The sequence below is a fragment of the Phalacrocorax aristotelis genome, chromosome 16 (assembly GCF_949628215.1).
Source record: "Phalacrocorax aristotelis chromosome 16, bGulAri2.1, whole genome shotgun sequence".
Lineage (NCBI taxonomy): Eukaryota > Metazoa > Chordata > Aves > Suliformes > Phalacrocoracidae > Phalacrocorax > Phalacrocorax aristotelis.
In genome coordinates this window covers 11,593,627-11,607,718 of record NC_134291.1, presented here as the reverse complement: position 1 = coordinate 11,607,718, position 14,092 = coordinate 11,593,627, and the positions used below count along the sequence as shown (strand labels likewise).

The 14,092-nt window shown below is 42.6% G+C and overlaps 1 protein-coding gene across 2 annotated transcripts in view; it reads right to left on the bottom strand.

Annotated features, from left to right (window-relative positions):
- CA10 (carbonic anhydrase 10) overlaps positions 1-1,543 on the bottom strand; it is a 207,507-nt gene extending 205,964 nt beyond the window's left edge. The window contains exons 1-2 of one of the 2 annotated variants that reach the window (XM_075111227.1): positions 1,198-1,543; positions 66-551 (exon numbers count right to left, since the gene is read on the bottom strand). In XM_075111227.1, the coding sequence (XP_074967328.1) occupies positions 66-126 (61 nt within the window). In that variant the 5' untranslated portion in view covers positions 127-551; positions 1,198-1,543. Of the gene's footprint in view, positions 1-65; positions 552-1,010; positions 1,111-1,197 lie in introns of those variants that run through there. The other variant, XM_075111228.1, reaches the window with a different exon arrangement.
- Positions 1,544-14,092: the final 12,549 nt, after the last annotated feature.

Sequence of the window (14,092 nt, the reverse complement as noted above, 5' to 3'; positions counted from 1 at the left end):
AATGGTATTTCTCCACACACACACACACACCCCCAACCCCCGCCCTTTCTGTGCTAGCTGCGTACCTGAAATGCAGACGATGAAATTCGCTTGCAGAAGAAAAAGCACCTCCCAAACAATTTCCATCCTCCGATTCTCATGCCAAGTGCATCCCTCGGCGAAAAAAAATAACAAAGATCAATATCGCAGTTTGAACGATCCCAGCAAATTTCCTTTTGGACTTGCAGACTGTATTCCCCAGATGTGCTGACAACACATGTCCGAGCTCTCTCTCTTCACGGCTCAAGCGCGATCCCTTCCCTTCCTTCGCCCTCCAAAAAAGACCACGAAGCCAACTACCAGCACCGGGCTCTTCCTCCACGAGTGAGAAAAAAATCCACCAGATTTCCCAACACGACATAGACAGCAAACCCCAGCTGCTCCGGTCCGGGGAGTCCCTCTTCCAGGGCGGCCAGCCGCAAGTTAACCCCAAACTCCGCACGTCTCGGCGGGCAGTGCCGGCATGCCGGGGGCAGGCGGGCGCCGGAGGGAGGGGGTTTCCCCTCCTGCTGCTGTAAAAGGAGCGGGAAGAGATTAATACCCGCTGCAACGCGTTCCCGCACACACACACACCCCCACACCCCACCCCCGCACCTCCGCGGCGCGGAGCACGTAGCTGCAGCCGGCTCCCTCCCGCCCTGCCGGGGCTTCTGCAATTCGCGGCGAGCCCAGGCGGCTCCGCCGCCCGGCGACTGCAGGGGTCGTGCTTGCCCCGCGCACGGAGCTGCCCTGCCCCGGCCGGGATGGCCCCGCCGCCCCCCGGCTCCGCACCCGGCCCCGGCCCCGCACAGCGCCCCGGGAGGGGGGGCAGCATCGGGGGGCTGCGTCCCGCTGCCGCTCGTCCCTCCCAAGCCGAGCCGCACAAGCCCAGAGCCCGCAGGCAGCGGGGCGTGCGCGCATCGCCGGCCGGCTGCGCTACGAACGCCAGTATTTTAAAACTTATTTAAACAAGAAGAAAAACAAACACAAACTTCTCGCGGTTTTGGTGGTAGGGAGGGCAACAGGGGGATACAGCCGAGAGTTAGCGAGGTCCGATCTGCAGTGCGATCTAATTGCGTTCCGCCAACCACCGTACTTCTGCAGAGATTCCTCCCCCCCAAAAGAAAAAAAAAAAAAAAGAAAAAAGCAGTGTCAGTTTTGGGGCAATTTCTTACTTACCCCCAAATCCTCCTGCTTTTTTATTTTTTTCAGCTCATCGGATTTGCCACTCCCGCCAGCAGCCCCAAAACCAAATCGAGGTCAAGCTCCGAGCCGCCTGCTGCAGCCACCTACCCCCGCCTCAGCGGTACCGAGGTACCATCTCCCGCCGACTGCCCCCCCCTTCTCCTCCTCCTCCCCCTCCCCAAGTCCCACTATTTCGCCATTTCCCCGAGTAGGAGACGGAGCGGCGGGGCGCTGCGGGCTGTTGCGGGGAGCGGCGGGGCGCTGCGGGCGGCAGCGCGGGCACGGCGCGGCTGGGCGCGGCGGCGCGCACGGCCGCGGGCTCCGGCGCGGAGGCGGTGCCTGGGCGGGCGGCGGCGGGGCCGCACCGCGGCAGGGGGGTCTGCGGCTGGGACCGGGCCGGCGGGAACTGGGCGGAGGGCGAAAGGAAACCCCTCCCTCCCGCGCTGCCGCCGCGGCTGGCTGCCTGCTCAGGCACATTCCAGAAGCTGCTGCTCACTTGGTTTAAAATGCGGTTCCAATTTGCCTCCCTGCCCCCCAAAACGTGCACCTGGCGGTCGGGGTCGCCTCCGTGCACCCAAGCTTTCCTTTCCGCGGACAGGCAGCGTGGCAGAGCCGAGGGGCTGCGGGCTGGGGAGCTGCGCGGCGCGGTAGGTGGGCAGGGGGTTGGCCCGGGCCGCAGCACCCTGGGAGGGGGCTCGGTCTGTCACGAAGGAAGGAGGGGGACGGGGGCTTTGGGCTGCAAACGAAAATCCCGGCTCAGGGCAGGTGTGAAAAGGTGATCCTGCAACTGCTCCGACTGCGGATGCCTTCATTGATCGGTGTAAGGCAGAGGGAAGGGGGAGGGAGAGAGGTGCTTTGGGCTTCAAGCTAAGATCCCAGCTCCTGGCAGGTGTGCAGAGGTCACATTACCGATGCTCCGGCGGGGGATGCATGCATAATAGATTGAACATAGGTTGGTTTATAAACAGTTCTCCAGCCTAGGGCATACTTGTAAAATGCACCTTTGTCTGGATTCTAGCAAAATGAGGACGCCTGGATCTCTGAATGGGGAAGGCGAGGATCTTTAAGAGAAGAAACCACAGGCTAGGTTGTTATTTTCATCAGCTTTGAGAAATGTGTAGGAGTCATGTGTTTCAACTCATCCTAACGGTATTTAATTGCTGTAGATCAGATTTCTTGAGTGCTTCAGAGCAACTGGATGGGACAAAATCATCAGTATATGAAAGGAAGAATTGGACTGCAGGCACTTAGTCAATGTGATTCTTTTATTCATTTTGCTAGTTCTCAGGGCAGTGTAAGTGCTTTTTGCACTGCAGCAGTCTCTGCTGATGTTTACTCTGTCTCCTGATGGGTTACAGAGACTCAGGATTTTAACAAACTCATTGCCATCATCTGCCCAGTGAGAATAGCGAGGCTGGACACGAGGCGCAGTCATGCAAGGCTTTAGGGACAAATGACTTAACTTAAAGAATTGCCATATTTTTTTGATGGATTTTCATTAAACGGTGGACTGTGCAGCAAGAGGGATTTCTTTCCTTGATAGGATTGCTGAATGCTAAGTGTCATTTGAATACTTAAGTTCAGGCAATTGAGAATTATCCCTCTTGGGCAAAATGAAATGCATAGGATTTAGGGAACTAAGGCAGCCTGCGGGTGAGCAGGCATTTATCAGGTATGCCATTATATTATATGCCTTTGGGCACTGAATGAGTTGTCCAGAAGCACCAAACTAGTATAGATTTTTAAAGAGGTTGAAATATGATTTGTATCTGGTTCGTGAAAAGTTAATGAATTAAGGGCAGCAGGGAGCCCTTCAAAGTCATTCCTTTAAGATCATGTTATCAAATGAAGGCTCAAATCAGCAGAAGAAACAGCTATTACTGAAACTGAGACCTTGTCTGTTGAGTGTTCTGTGTTTCCAGAGTCATGCAAACTAGCATATGCAATTCCCTCCTGCCTTTTTAAAATCCAGGTTAATATCTCTTACTCTGGTATCGTAAAACACATGAGTGGCTTCCTCTAGCTGTAGTCTAGATGTATTTAAGCACGCTTTAGGAAGCGGTCAGTAAATGTTTCCATTGATGTTTAGCAAACTCCTTTACTCACATAGATGAATGTTTGCCATGGATTTGCCCATAAATTCTCCTTTGGGCTTTCCCAACTCATTTCTTACAATATTGTCCTCATCCAGAACATAATAAACTCACAGAGACCCTTATCTTTTATGCTTATATTTACACAGACATCCTTGCTCCTAAACTAGTCTCCTTGAAATTATGGCATTACATGTGGGAAAATGAATGTCTCAACCAAGTGAGGTGACCTGTCATAAAAAGGTGTATTGTCCATTAAGCCAGCAAAGAATTGGTTTGAGACAAGAGAGAATGCCAAATCCTAAACAGCAAGCTCATGTTTAACTCCTGTTGATGCCTGTGGAACTTATTAATATGAGTTTAATGGCAGGAAAAAATGAGGTGGTTGATGTTGGCTGCTAGCAGATAGCCAGAAGTCCCAAATGTATTAAATTTTATGCATCCTTTTAGTGTGGCATGTTTATCGTCCTCATGTAAACCTTATACTTATTTCAGTGGCCTGTGATAAATAAGTATTTTGTGACTCAGTCTGAAAAATCTGAGGGATCAAAGGCAAACTGAAAGTTTTCTTCACCTGGAAAATACAGTAGTGAGCTCAGAAAACATGCAATTTTTAAAATCGAGATAAATAATAATGAGTTCATTCTGCTGTCATTTACTTGCTGTGGTGTTATTTGACTGGCAGCAGCCTTAAAGCTTGGTTTTGAATTCATTATAGCCATATTGGCTGCTGCAGCTCCACAGGAAAGCTTAGTTCAATAAAGTTGAATGGACGTCAATATGGGCCTATTCCAAAGCCCACTGAAATCAATTGGAATATTTCTGCAGACTTTGATGAGTTTTGGATCAGGCTTTCACTGTAGAATTTGGCACGGTGTATTTGATCCCAAGGGAAATGGTTTAATATAGTAGGGTGTATTTGGGGTAGAAGCAGAACATACCTCTCCTGTGTACATTGGTGTAGTTTTAAGTTCAAAACAGACAAAAATGCTGGTTGAAGCATCAGTTTTTTATTGTGTGAGTTTCCATTCAAAACTCCTTCTGTAACTCACTAAAATCAAGAGGTCTGATGACTGCAAAGTGGTTTTAGACAGGTCTCTGAAGCATGTTTGTATATTTTAATTCTGAGGATTGTGAGGATTTTACTGTCTAGAAGCTGTGGCTGAGATTTCTGTCAGAGTTAAGAGTATGTACCATATTAACTAGAAGCTGGACACCTAGTTTCTTCAGGCCAGATTTACAGAGATAGACTTTTTGGGTTAGCTATGTGAACAGAGTTCAAAAAGCACTTAAAAATCCACATGCTTAAAGGTTTTTATACCAACATAACACATTCCAATGCAGTAAAGCAGAATTAAGATTCGTACCTCCTCAGAGGAGCCAGCATTTTGACTTATTTGACTCAAAATTAGCTTGGATCATAAAAGATCAGTTGTAGAAAGTGTTTTTAGCTGGGCAACTTCTGAGCAAAATGGCTTGAACTGTGGTTTACCCTGCGTTGATGGAAGAGGTTGCTGCCATTCATCACTACTGTGCTGCTCAAGGTTCCCACTGATCTGGTACAGCAGCTTGCCTGTGCGCTCCCTAGCTCATTTCTGTCAAAATAAGTCAGATCAGCAAAGGCTTGCTATTGAAGTTGTCTGATGCTTCTGGCATGTTTCCAGCAATTAAGCCGGCAGAGCTGGAACAGTTCCTGCTCTTACTTGTTTTCCCCCGTCCCAGGGGCTGCTGGCCCCATGGCAGGGATGATGGAAGAACTTGTGAGTCAGGTTCCGAACTGCCACTGGGAACAGCCTAGGATGTAAGCGTGAACCAAAATCAATGTTAAAACAAAATCAAAGAAGGGACCAGTGCTGCGGTTCGCTCAGGTAGAAGAAAGCTCAAGGGTCTCCAAATCCAAATGGGGGTTTGAGGATCATCCAAAACCAGCAGTCTGTTAGTGTCCAGCTAAGGGAACTTTACCAATCTGTTTACCAGAACTGGAGCCTAGCTGCTATTGAAATGAAAGTGCTTGGAATAAATTATCATAGTGATAGCATTGAACCTTGCTGTCATAAACCACATAAATATGACACTGTTCCTCCTTGTCTTAAGTTTATTCTATATTTGCACTAATATTCCAGGTGGAACTTGCACAAGTTGTTTTTTATTGCAGTTAACTGAAGTGTTTGTAGAAGACAAAAAGGCCTTTTGTGTTTAGATTGTACATTTGAATGCCCTTCCATGCAAGTTCCTAGTAACTTCAGGTGAGGAAGTAAAATATCATAATAAATTGCAAAAACCTACCAGAAAAGTTCTGTGCATTCCATGCAAACATTTGAAGTTATGATAAACAATTGCATACATATTTCTTTTAAAATAAGAAGTAAAAATTTGTCTATTCAAACCTTTGGTACTTATTTATTTCCTGTTTTAGGGACTCTAATCTCAGGGAATAAGTATGGGATCCGGAAAGAATTTATAGTCCTCATTGTGCCAACATTGACTATGTGGCTGCTGACAACCTGCCTGTATCTCATTATCTTGCATTTATACAACGGGCTACAATTCAGCAAGGAGTTCAGTAAGACCAGGTTAATAATTTGCAGTAAGAAAGGCAGTAATGACTTTTGCTGCTTCAAGAGCAAGAATGGCTCACGAGTGCCCAGCTCCTTTGAAGCTATGTAACACCACTGGCTGGCATGTGGGGAGGCAGCCCAGGACTCAGCCAGCTTCCAGTCCTCCCTTGCTCAGCTCTGTCGATGCGTGGGGCATGCTGCGTTGGTGGTCCCAGTCGACCAAGGAGGGTGGGGCTCAAAAGGCTCTGCTTTAGCATTGTTGGGATTTCCTCATCGTGAGCGGCCTGCTGCCCATAAAAAGTCCCTATTTGTCTATGCCTGAACCTGATCCTCATAGCCATAGAATCATAGAGTATCTCAAGTTGGAAAGGACCCATAAGGATCATCGAGTCCGACTCCCTGCTCTCACAGGACTAAATCATATGACTAAGGGTGTCGTCCAGACGTTCCTTGAACTCTGACAGGCTTGGTGCTGTGACTGCTTCCCTGGGGAGGCTGTTCCAGTGACTGACCACGCTCTCAGCGAAGAAACTTTTCCTAATGTCCCATCTGAACTTCCCCTGACACAGCTTCATTCTTTTTCCTTGTGTCCTAAGTCAGTTAAGCAGTCACTAGCATCATCTTGTGGAATGCTGGTCCTTATGATGAAAGTATATGCATCAAATAGCAATTATAATGAGGCAAATTGTCTGTACCCCCAGTCTGACTTCAAGAAATTAAAAGTTACAATGCCTCAAGATAAAAATGAAATTCTGCAGATTTTTACAGTCTCTTGCAAAGCACCTTTGGGACTTACCTGGTGATGAAAGATGAGAGAGCAGACTTATGTTGTAAGCCTGTGAGTTTTACTCCAGAAAGGGCATTTCTAGGGTCGCATAAAGAGCAGTTGCACTGGAATCTCATTCTGATCATGGGTAAAGTCTTGCTGGATAGAGATTCCCTTTGCCTCAAGAGTTATTAATTGTCATGTGTCTCATTTTAAGCTTTTAGATAACCCCACCAAAATTACAAAAATGCTTAAGTACCTTCTTGGTTCAGAGGTTAGGGAAGTTAATATTAGAAAGGCACTAGCAACAGGTGAGTTGCTGAGAGTGTAACTATAAATACTGAGTGATAATATTGCCTTTTAATTTCTAGTTCTCCTGTTCCATATATTGTTACTGTCGTGCTTTCTTGTATTTTCTGATAATATCTTCAGTGCTTATAAATACTGCTGACCTCACTAAGGAAACTGATAAAAAATTTAACATATCATTGTAAAAATACAGCCACTAAGGATCCATCAGTGCAACGGACATTAAGGTAATTCTTTTCTTGTATTGATGGTCTTTATTAAAACTGAGATGGAATTTAGATCTTACTGAAGTAGAGGTAATGATGCAGTTTATCTGAAGTTAAAAACACCCCCAGCAAAGGAACAAGGAAAATGACTGGCAGTTAACTATTAAGTCAACCAGTGTGTTCTTCTTGTGAGTCAGTCTATTAATTATCATAAAGACTTATTTTCAGTGGAAATGGCTTTTTCATGTCTGAACTCCAGCAAACAGTGTTAAGGCATCAAGTATTTGTGAAATAACATTCTTCTAATTCAAAAAGACATATGTAAACTGCAGTGATTTAGCTTTTCTGGAAGTGAGAAATTACTCACAAAAGTGTTTAAAACGTCATGCTATCTTGTAGTTCCTGAATAAACCTCAGTAGGTTCTTGGCGAGTCTTGGCAGCTTTGCGCCCACAGAATTAGGTTTTTCTGAGTAGGCATCTAGAGTGGGAAAACTGATTTTTTTTGCTAGTATCAAACTCAGCAGATAAAATTGACTTTGGGTGGTGCAGTGATTCCAGTCCTCATGTTCTTATTTCCCACAGCCAGAAGTATGTTAGTGAACTTGCCTGTTAAAAATAATTAAAAAGAACAGGATTTGGAGGGGCGTTTGTTTTTGTAATAACTGAGTGCAGTGTAGTCCAAGAATGGTGGGTGATGAGAAGGGACATTCTTTTAATCTCGCTTTCAGCTTCGACTGAATTCAGAGACTCTAGACTGATGTAAGTTGTGCCAAACTCCTGGTGTTCCAGCAGGGTCATTCTGGCAAAGAGGGGTGTCTGGTCTGCACTGATGCCTCTTCTGTGTCCCCTTATGTTTATCAACACGCTTGGCCTAACAATCACAGGTGGGCTGGTTTAGCACAGTGCTTGCAATTAGACCTTGCCACAGAATCCATGCAAGACCATTTCTGCTGCATTCAAGGCAACTTTGCGTGGTGAAAGGGAGACAAAGTTACTGTCATGTACCTCAGCGTGTCACCCTATGTTTCTGACTATTTCTAAAGCCACCTGCAGTAGCTACAAAGCAGGGAAGAGAACTTCCTGCTTTCTGTTGTTCTGCCTCCATCCTTCTCTCTTGAAAGTTTGAAATAATTAAAAGATCAAACGCAATATATAATTTTTGATATTGAGGATTCTTTGTAATATCAATCTAAAAGAAAAGAACACACACCTTGAAAGTTATTCTGATATGGTTCTTACTGGTTCCTCATTACAGATTTTGACAGCTAGTTGTCACCTGGTGCCTGTTTAATATAATTTCTTATGCCACATAGAGTAATGGCGATTGCAATATCAGATTAATATTATGTATGTGTGAGCCAAGGCAACTATGCTGTAAATTTTCAGGCTATGCTGCTCTCAGAGTGGATTGAGTTGGGAACTCATGCTCCTGCTAGCATGTAATAGGTATCTGCTTGCAGAGCACTCTTCCCGTTGTGCTAAGATTTGCCACCAGGGCATTTGGTAGGAAAGAGGTAAACTCTGAGCATACATCATTTTCTGCATGCTGCCCAGGGAGGAGCGCAGGAACTCATTAGAAGTTGTTCTCTCCTGAGCTTTGTGCTTGAACCTAAAGGATGTATCTCTAGGAAAAAAAAGTCACATTTCCTGGCTTCTTTGTGTGAGGATATTGATTAGGTTTGTGCACACATGGACAATGAGACACAGTCTTGGAGAAATTGTTGCCTGTTTCTGTTTGCTGTTTTTCTGTACAAATGCATGAACCATTTTGCTTTTCTGGGAAATATATTGCTGTATTTTTCTGCAATTATGAATAGCAATTAAGAAGGAAGAGTAAAGATCCTCATTAAGTAGTATCGCTCTTGTCTCTCCAGATTTTTTTTTTACATTTTGTAATCAAGGTTTTCTTGAAACAGATCTTTATTCTGCAAGAAAATACCTCACTTCTCCAGTATTTTTTTAGGCAAAATCTGTTAAGTTATGAGATTTCTGAAACCAGAGATTAATATGCTTATCTTAGCATTAGATGTTGTTCCCTGCAACTTTTCACATGTTGCAAATGTCCATAAAGCATCAATTATGAGCCCGAGCTTCTTCCCATTAAAGTCAATGGGAGTTTCACCCTTTGATTTTTAACACATTTCCTTTGGAATTAAGCCTCAATTCATCCCTTCACCAGCTGGATAACTTTCATCACAAAAGTAATTCAGCAAATGGAATTATTCATGTGCTTAAAACAGACTGTGCACTCAGGTTTTTTTGTAGGAGGCTTCCAGAGGCACAATGTCTCATCCAGCACAACTACAGTTTATAGCCAACAGACTGCAATAGCCGCAGTCTGAATGGCACTTACTCAGCTAGAGTGTGAACTGAACTTTTGTGTTCACTTGCAATAGTTCAGAAGAAAATAACCCTCTCCTAACTCCTTCCCCTAAATCTTCCAAGTTCCAGGAAGAATTACTTGTATTGATGCCTAGTTCTAAATTGGTTTCATTTCCCTCAGTTTTCCTCTGTAAAATGGGGATACTCCTCATGAGGATGCAAAAATATAAGTTAATGCTTGCAGTAAGCTCTGAAGGTAAATACCATGGAAGTCCTAAGAAAAGCTGTTACTAAAAAAAAAAAAAGTCCACAATGGCGGATCAGCTAGTGCTATTGGTAGATTTATGGGACACGTGAAACCTATGCTTTGTATTTTTCTAGAAAGAGAGTGGAGGAATTGGCATCTAACACAATTCAAAAGGATGAGAACAAGCCCTCAAAAAGAAAATAAGACTCTTCTGACTTTTAGAAATCTTTATAATCGTCATTTAGTGTCATTTTCAAATACCTGGAAGGGATCATAAAACTTTGCTCTTCTCTGATCATTGTACCACTTAGAAGAGGGAAGGTATGAACAGCCATAACCCTGGCACATTTTTAACAATACCAAGGACCAAAGGGGATTGTAAGATGGAAGCTTTGATAACAAAAACATAAAGATGTCATTGTCAACTATCTCAAAATATACACGCTTGTTGTAAATGTCACATAAGCCTACAGCTAAGTGATGGATCAGAATTTCCTGTGTTCTCAAAGTGCTCCTGTTGATGAATACTTTAACTCCTTCATGAGCAAGTCATTCTGGGCCCCACAGTTTGCTTTCTGTCCTTGTGCTTGATAACACTAAAACAAAAAACCTTATTTAATGTGAGTAAGTTGCAAATACAGGCTAGAATTTCAGTTCTAGTCTGGACAGAGAAAACAAAATACTTGGAAAGTGTTTGGAAAAAACATGCATAATATTGCAAATTATTTTATTAGCAATAGTAAGACATTTTTCCTCTTCATTAAAATAATAGAAGTGGTAATAAGTGGTAAGCTAAACTAAGCGTTGGAGATGTAAGGGAAAACTTGTGCCCCAGTAGAAGTCTTAATTGAGCAAAGTATTTTAGCATATGATTAAAATTAAATATTTGATTGTAAGCACCTTGGTTGAGCTCAGCATGCAATAGAGCACTTTGCTGAGAAAAAAAGCATATGACACTATTAAGAACATCGGGTACATCAGGATAAGTTTTGACGTCTTAGGCCCTGACCTTGTGATCACTCATATTTGTGTGTTTCTGCCACCAGGGGAAACTGTGTCGGACAGCGACATTGATGATTGCAGAGCCATGCCCTTTTGGGGAGCTGGAGGTCTCCGAGGTTTAAATGCTTGAGGATTGCCATCTTCTGGTGCAACCAATCTCTGCTACACGCAGCCGCTCACTGTGTGACATGGAGGACACGCTGCGTGTTTTTCGGTATGATTAGGTAAGTCCTATGGGCTAGGGAGGGGAGAGGGAGTCATTTTTAAAAGTTATCTATCCACACTATTTCTGGACTTTCCTATTACTTCTTCATCTCAATCACCTCTTCTACACTTACCTTAACCAAAACCAAGAGCCACCAACCTACTATTCGTGTATAGTTTGCTCAGATAAATTTGCATATTTTTTGGCAGAACCATTGGCCTTTTATTTGGGTTTAGAGAGACGTTCATGCTATTTAGGTGGCCTGCTACTGAATAGAATCAAAATAATCATTTCTCAGTAGAGCTGCAGGTGCAAAATACAGGAACCATGTATTGCCAACATTTACTGAGTACATTAGGAGTTTGGAAGGAAACTTCATCACGTATTAAAATCTGTAATCCCAGTAAATGAAAAGATAATTTGAAAATTCCAGGCTGGTGGGTAGCCTAACGCAACTGTTAAAAACCTGCTCTGCAAATTGCAAGTCATTAATAATTAGTATTACAAAACCTATTACATCTTTGATTGGGGAGAAATGGACTGAGGCTAGTATTACATTATTCAGTTAGATTTAATTTCATTTGGTATGTGTTTTACTTTATTTCAAGTGCAGTCTGTAAAGAGATCATGGTAGCAACCATCCAAAATGTCAATTAATTTGTGTATTGAGCAAATAGCACACATAATAATTTCATCATATAGTGCAGCTCTGTTGACTGACAGTGGAAGTGCTGTAGACTTGCAGCACTTAGATTAATTAGATTTCTTTGTGCATTGTACAGTAGCTTTACAGACAATCATTTATAAATGAGTTCATTAAAGTTGCTGAATTCCTATAGGGAAAGCATGTTCAACTCTATTTCTTAAATGTTTATGATATCACCTTTGCATACTTTGCCTCTTCACTACAAAAATGTTAAAAGTCCCAAGGAAAATGTGAAATTAAGTAAAATCCTAAGTCAAAGCAGTCTATGAGTGAGCAGATCCAGTCAAAAGACCTCAGGGATCGGAGCACCTGCTAACTGGTAAAGAGGTTACTAAAAGCCTTGTCTTTTCTAGGATTTTATCTTCTGCTGGCTGACTTGAATTACATACATTCTCAATTTGTAAATATTAGTCATAACTATCTGAGCAGCTGAGAAGTTCAATATTTATTTCCCAATTTGTTGCATTTTCCACCACATTTCATTCAATCTGTTAGCACTGCAATAAATCTATCTTTGCATTTATTTCCCAGCTTTTCTCATCTGTTTCTTGTGTCTACTGTATGCTCATTAGGAATTCCTTGGTGTTACCATCTTGCCATTGTGTGAATTTCATTCTCTCTTCCTGCAACACCGCTTGCCACCATGAACAGAACAGCTTCATAATATGTATTTATATGGCAGTATTGCTATATGAAATGCCACGTAGAACATATTCTGTGTTATTGCATATTATACAGAAATCATCCTTTTTAGAATCTTGATCACTAGACAACTCCCTTTATCAATATAAATGTCTAATGCAAAAGTAACTGTCACGGTTAGGAGGGATATCTTTAAGATGTGGAGCAGAGAGTTCTTGAAAATTCTGCCTGCAACTGCTGTCCTGTCTGAGCTGAACAGTTCAGACACATAAAACAAAAAGGAATTGACCAACAAGTTTAAGTTGCATCTATTTGTTTCAGTCATTTTCCCATGTGCAAAGCATTGTTACGTAAACTTGCTGGTTAGTTTCCTCTGGAGATCCAGGAGCATGTGCAGTGGTTGGTAATTTATGGATGTAGTCAGGAATTACTTTGAAATCACAGTATTATGGGGAAAGCTCTGTAACAATTGAACGGAGTTGTAGTGACACAAATTGGTAAAGAAGGGGGCAACTGGAAGACCAAGGCAGGAGGTAACTTCTTGCTATTCTAGCCATGTATATTAATAGTGCTACAGTAAGTGAAACACCTCTATATTTAGTCTGGGGCAAAAAAAAGAGGCAGTAGAGGATTTAGTAACCATAATATAAACATTCTTCGGTACCATTCATGCATCCAAATCCTTTGGTTCCTGTTCAACACTCCTGTCTTTCTTTTGTCCCAAATATTAAATGTTTCATGCATGGTGTGGTTCAGCAAACTGCAAAGTCATCATTGTAGATAGCCTTCTGAAAGAGAATTGGTAACATATTTTTTATTACTAAACTTGTTTTGAAGAGTTGAACCATGTAGCAAATCTTTTGAACTAAGCCCTCTCTTCTGCTAGCTGATAGATATCTACGATAGTAGAGCACAGTTGAGCACGAGAGCCTTGACACTCAGATGTTGTTCAAGATGACAGATCTCTGAAGTGCAATAGGAAATTCTGGAATTAACATGCTAATTCCTTACAAATTCCTATTAGTCTAAGAAGGAATGGCCAGAAGATCAAAATCCTGTTGAAATGTCTACAGTCAGGGCCATTGTTATTGATTTTTCTGCACTGAGAAGCAGTTTAGCTGTGAGAACAGTGCTCAGGACACACCACAAACCAGATCCATACAGACATTTAGGCACTTAAATCTTACTGGGTAATGGAGCTGGCTCACTGTGATTACTAAAGCTCACACCCATTTTTCACACAGCATCAAACCCCAGGTTTCCAGAAATATAAATCTGAATCAAATGTACTGTCTTCTTGCCTTATGCTAGATGGTCTAATAATGTTACAGGGCAAGAACATAGACAGCTGCTTTATTTTTTTGCCTGTACAAATGCAGCCTTGGGCACGTAAAACGAGCATGGAAAAGAGGGCATTTTTTTACTACCTAAGATATAGTTGTAAAATATATATACTATGTGCAAAAGCTATAATTACTTTAATGGAGATAAACCTGAATAGAATTTTTTCTTTTTCGTTTATTTATTGCCAGTTCCTCACCAGATTACTTTGTAGACATGCTTTCACAGGTGGAGTAGTATTAAAGATGTACCTATAAAGTCATATAGCGTTTGCATACTTTAATGTAACGTGAGACCTGAGGCCTGTCAGACTAAGGAACCACCAACATGTGAAAAACAGAGATTTCTGTAATGTTCCATGAGCCCAGATCTGATTTTTTACTCATAAAATGAAAAAAAAAAATATATATGTAAGTTATCAGAAATCTCCCACTGAAAATATTGTGCCCTCTTAACTCTCGCTCTGTGGACAGCTGCATCCAAGAAAACAA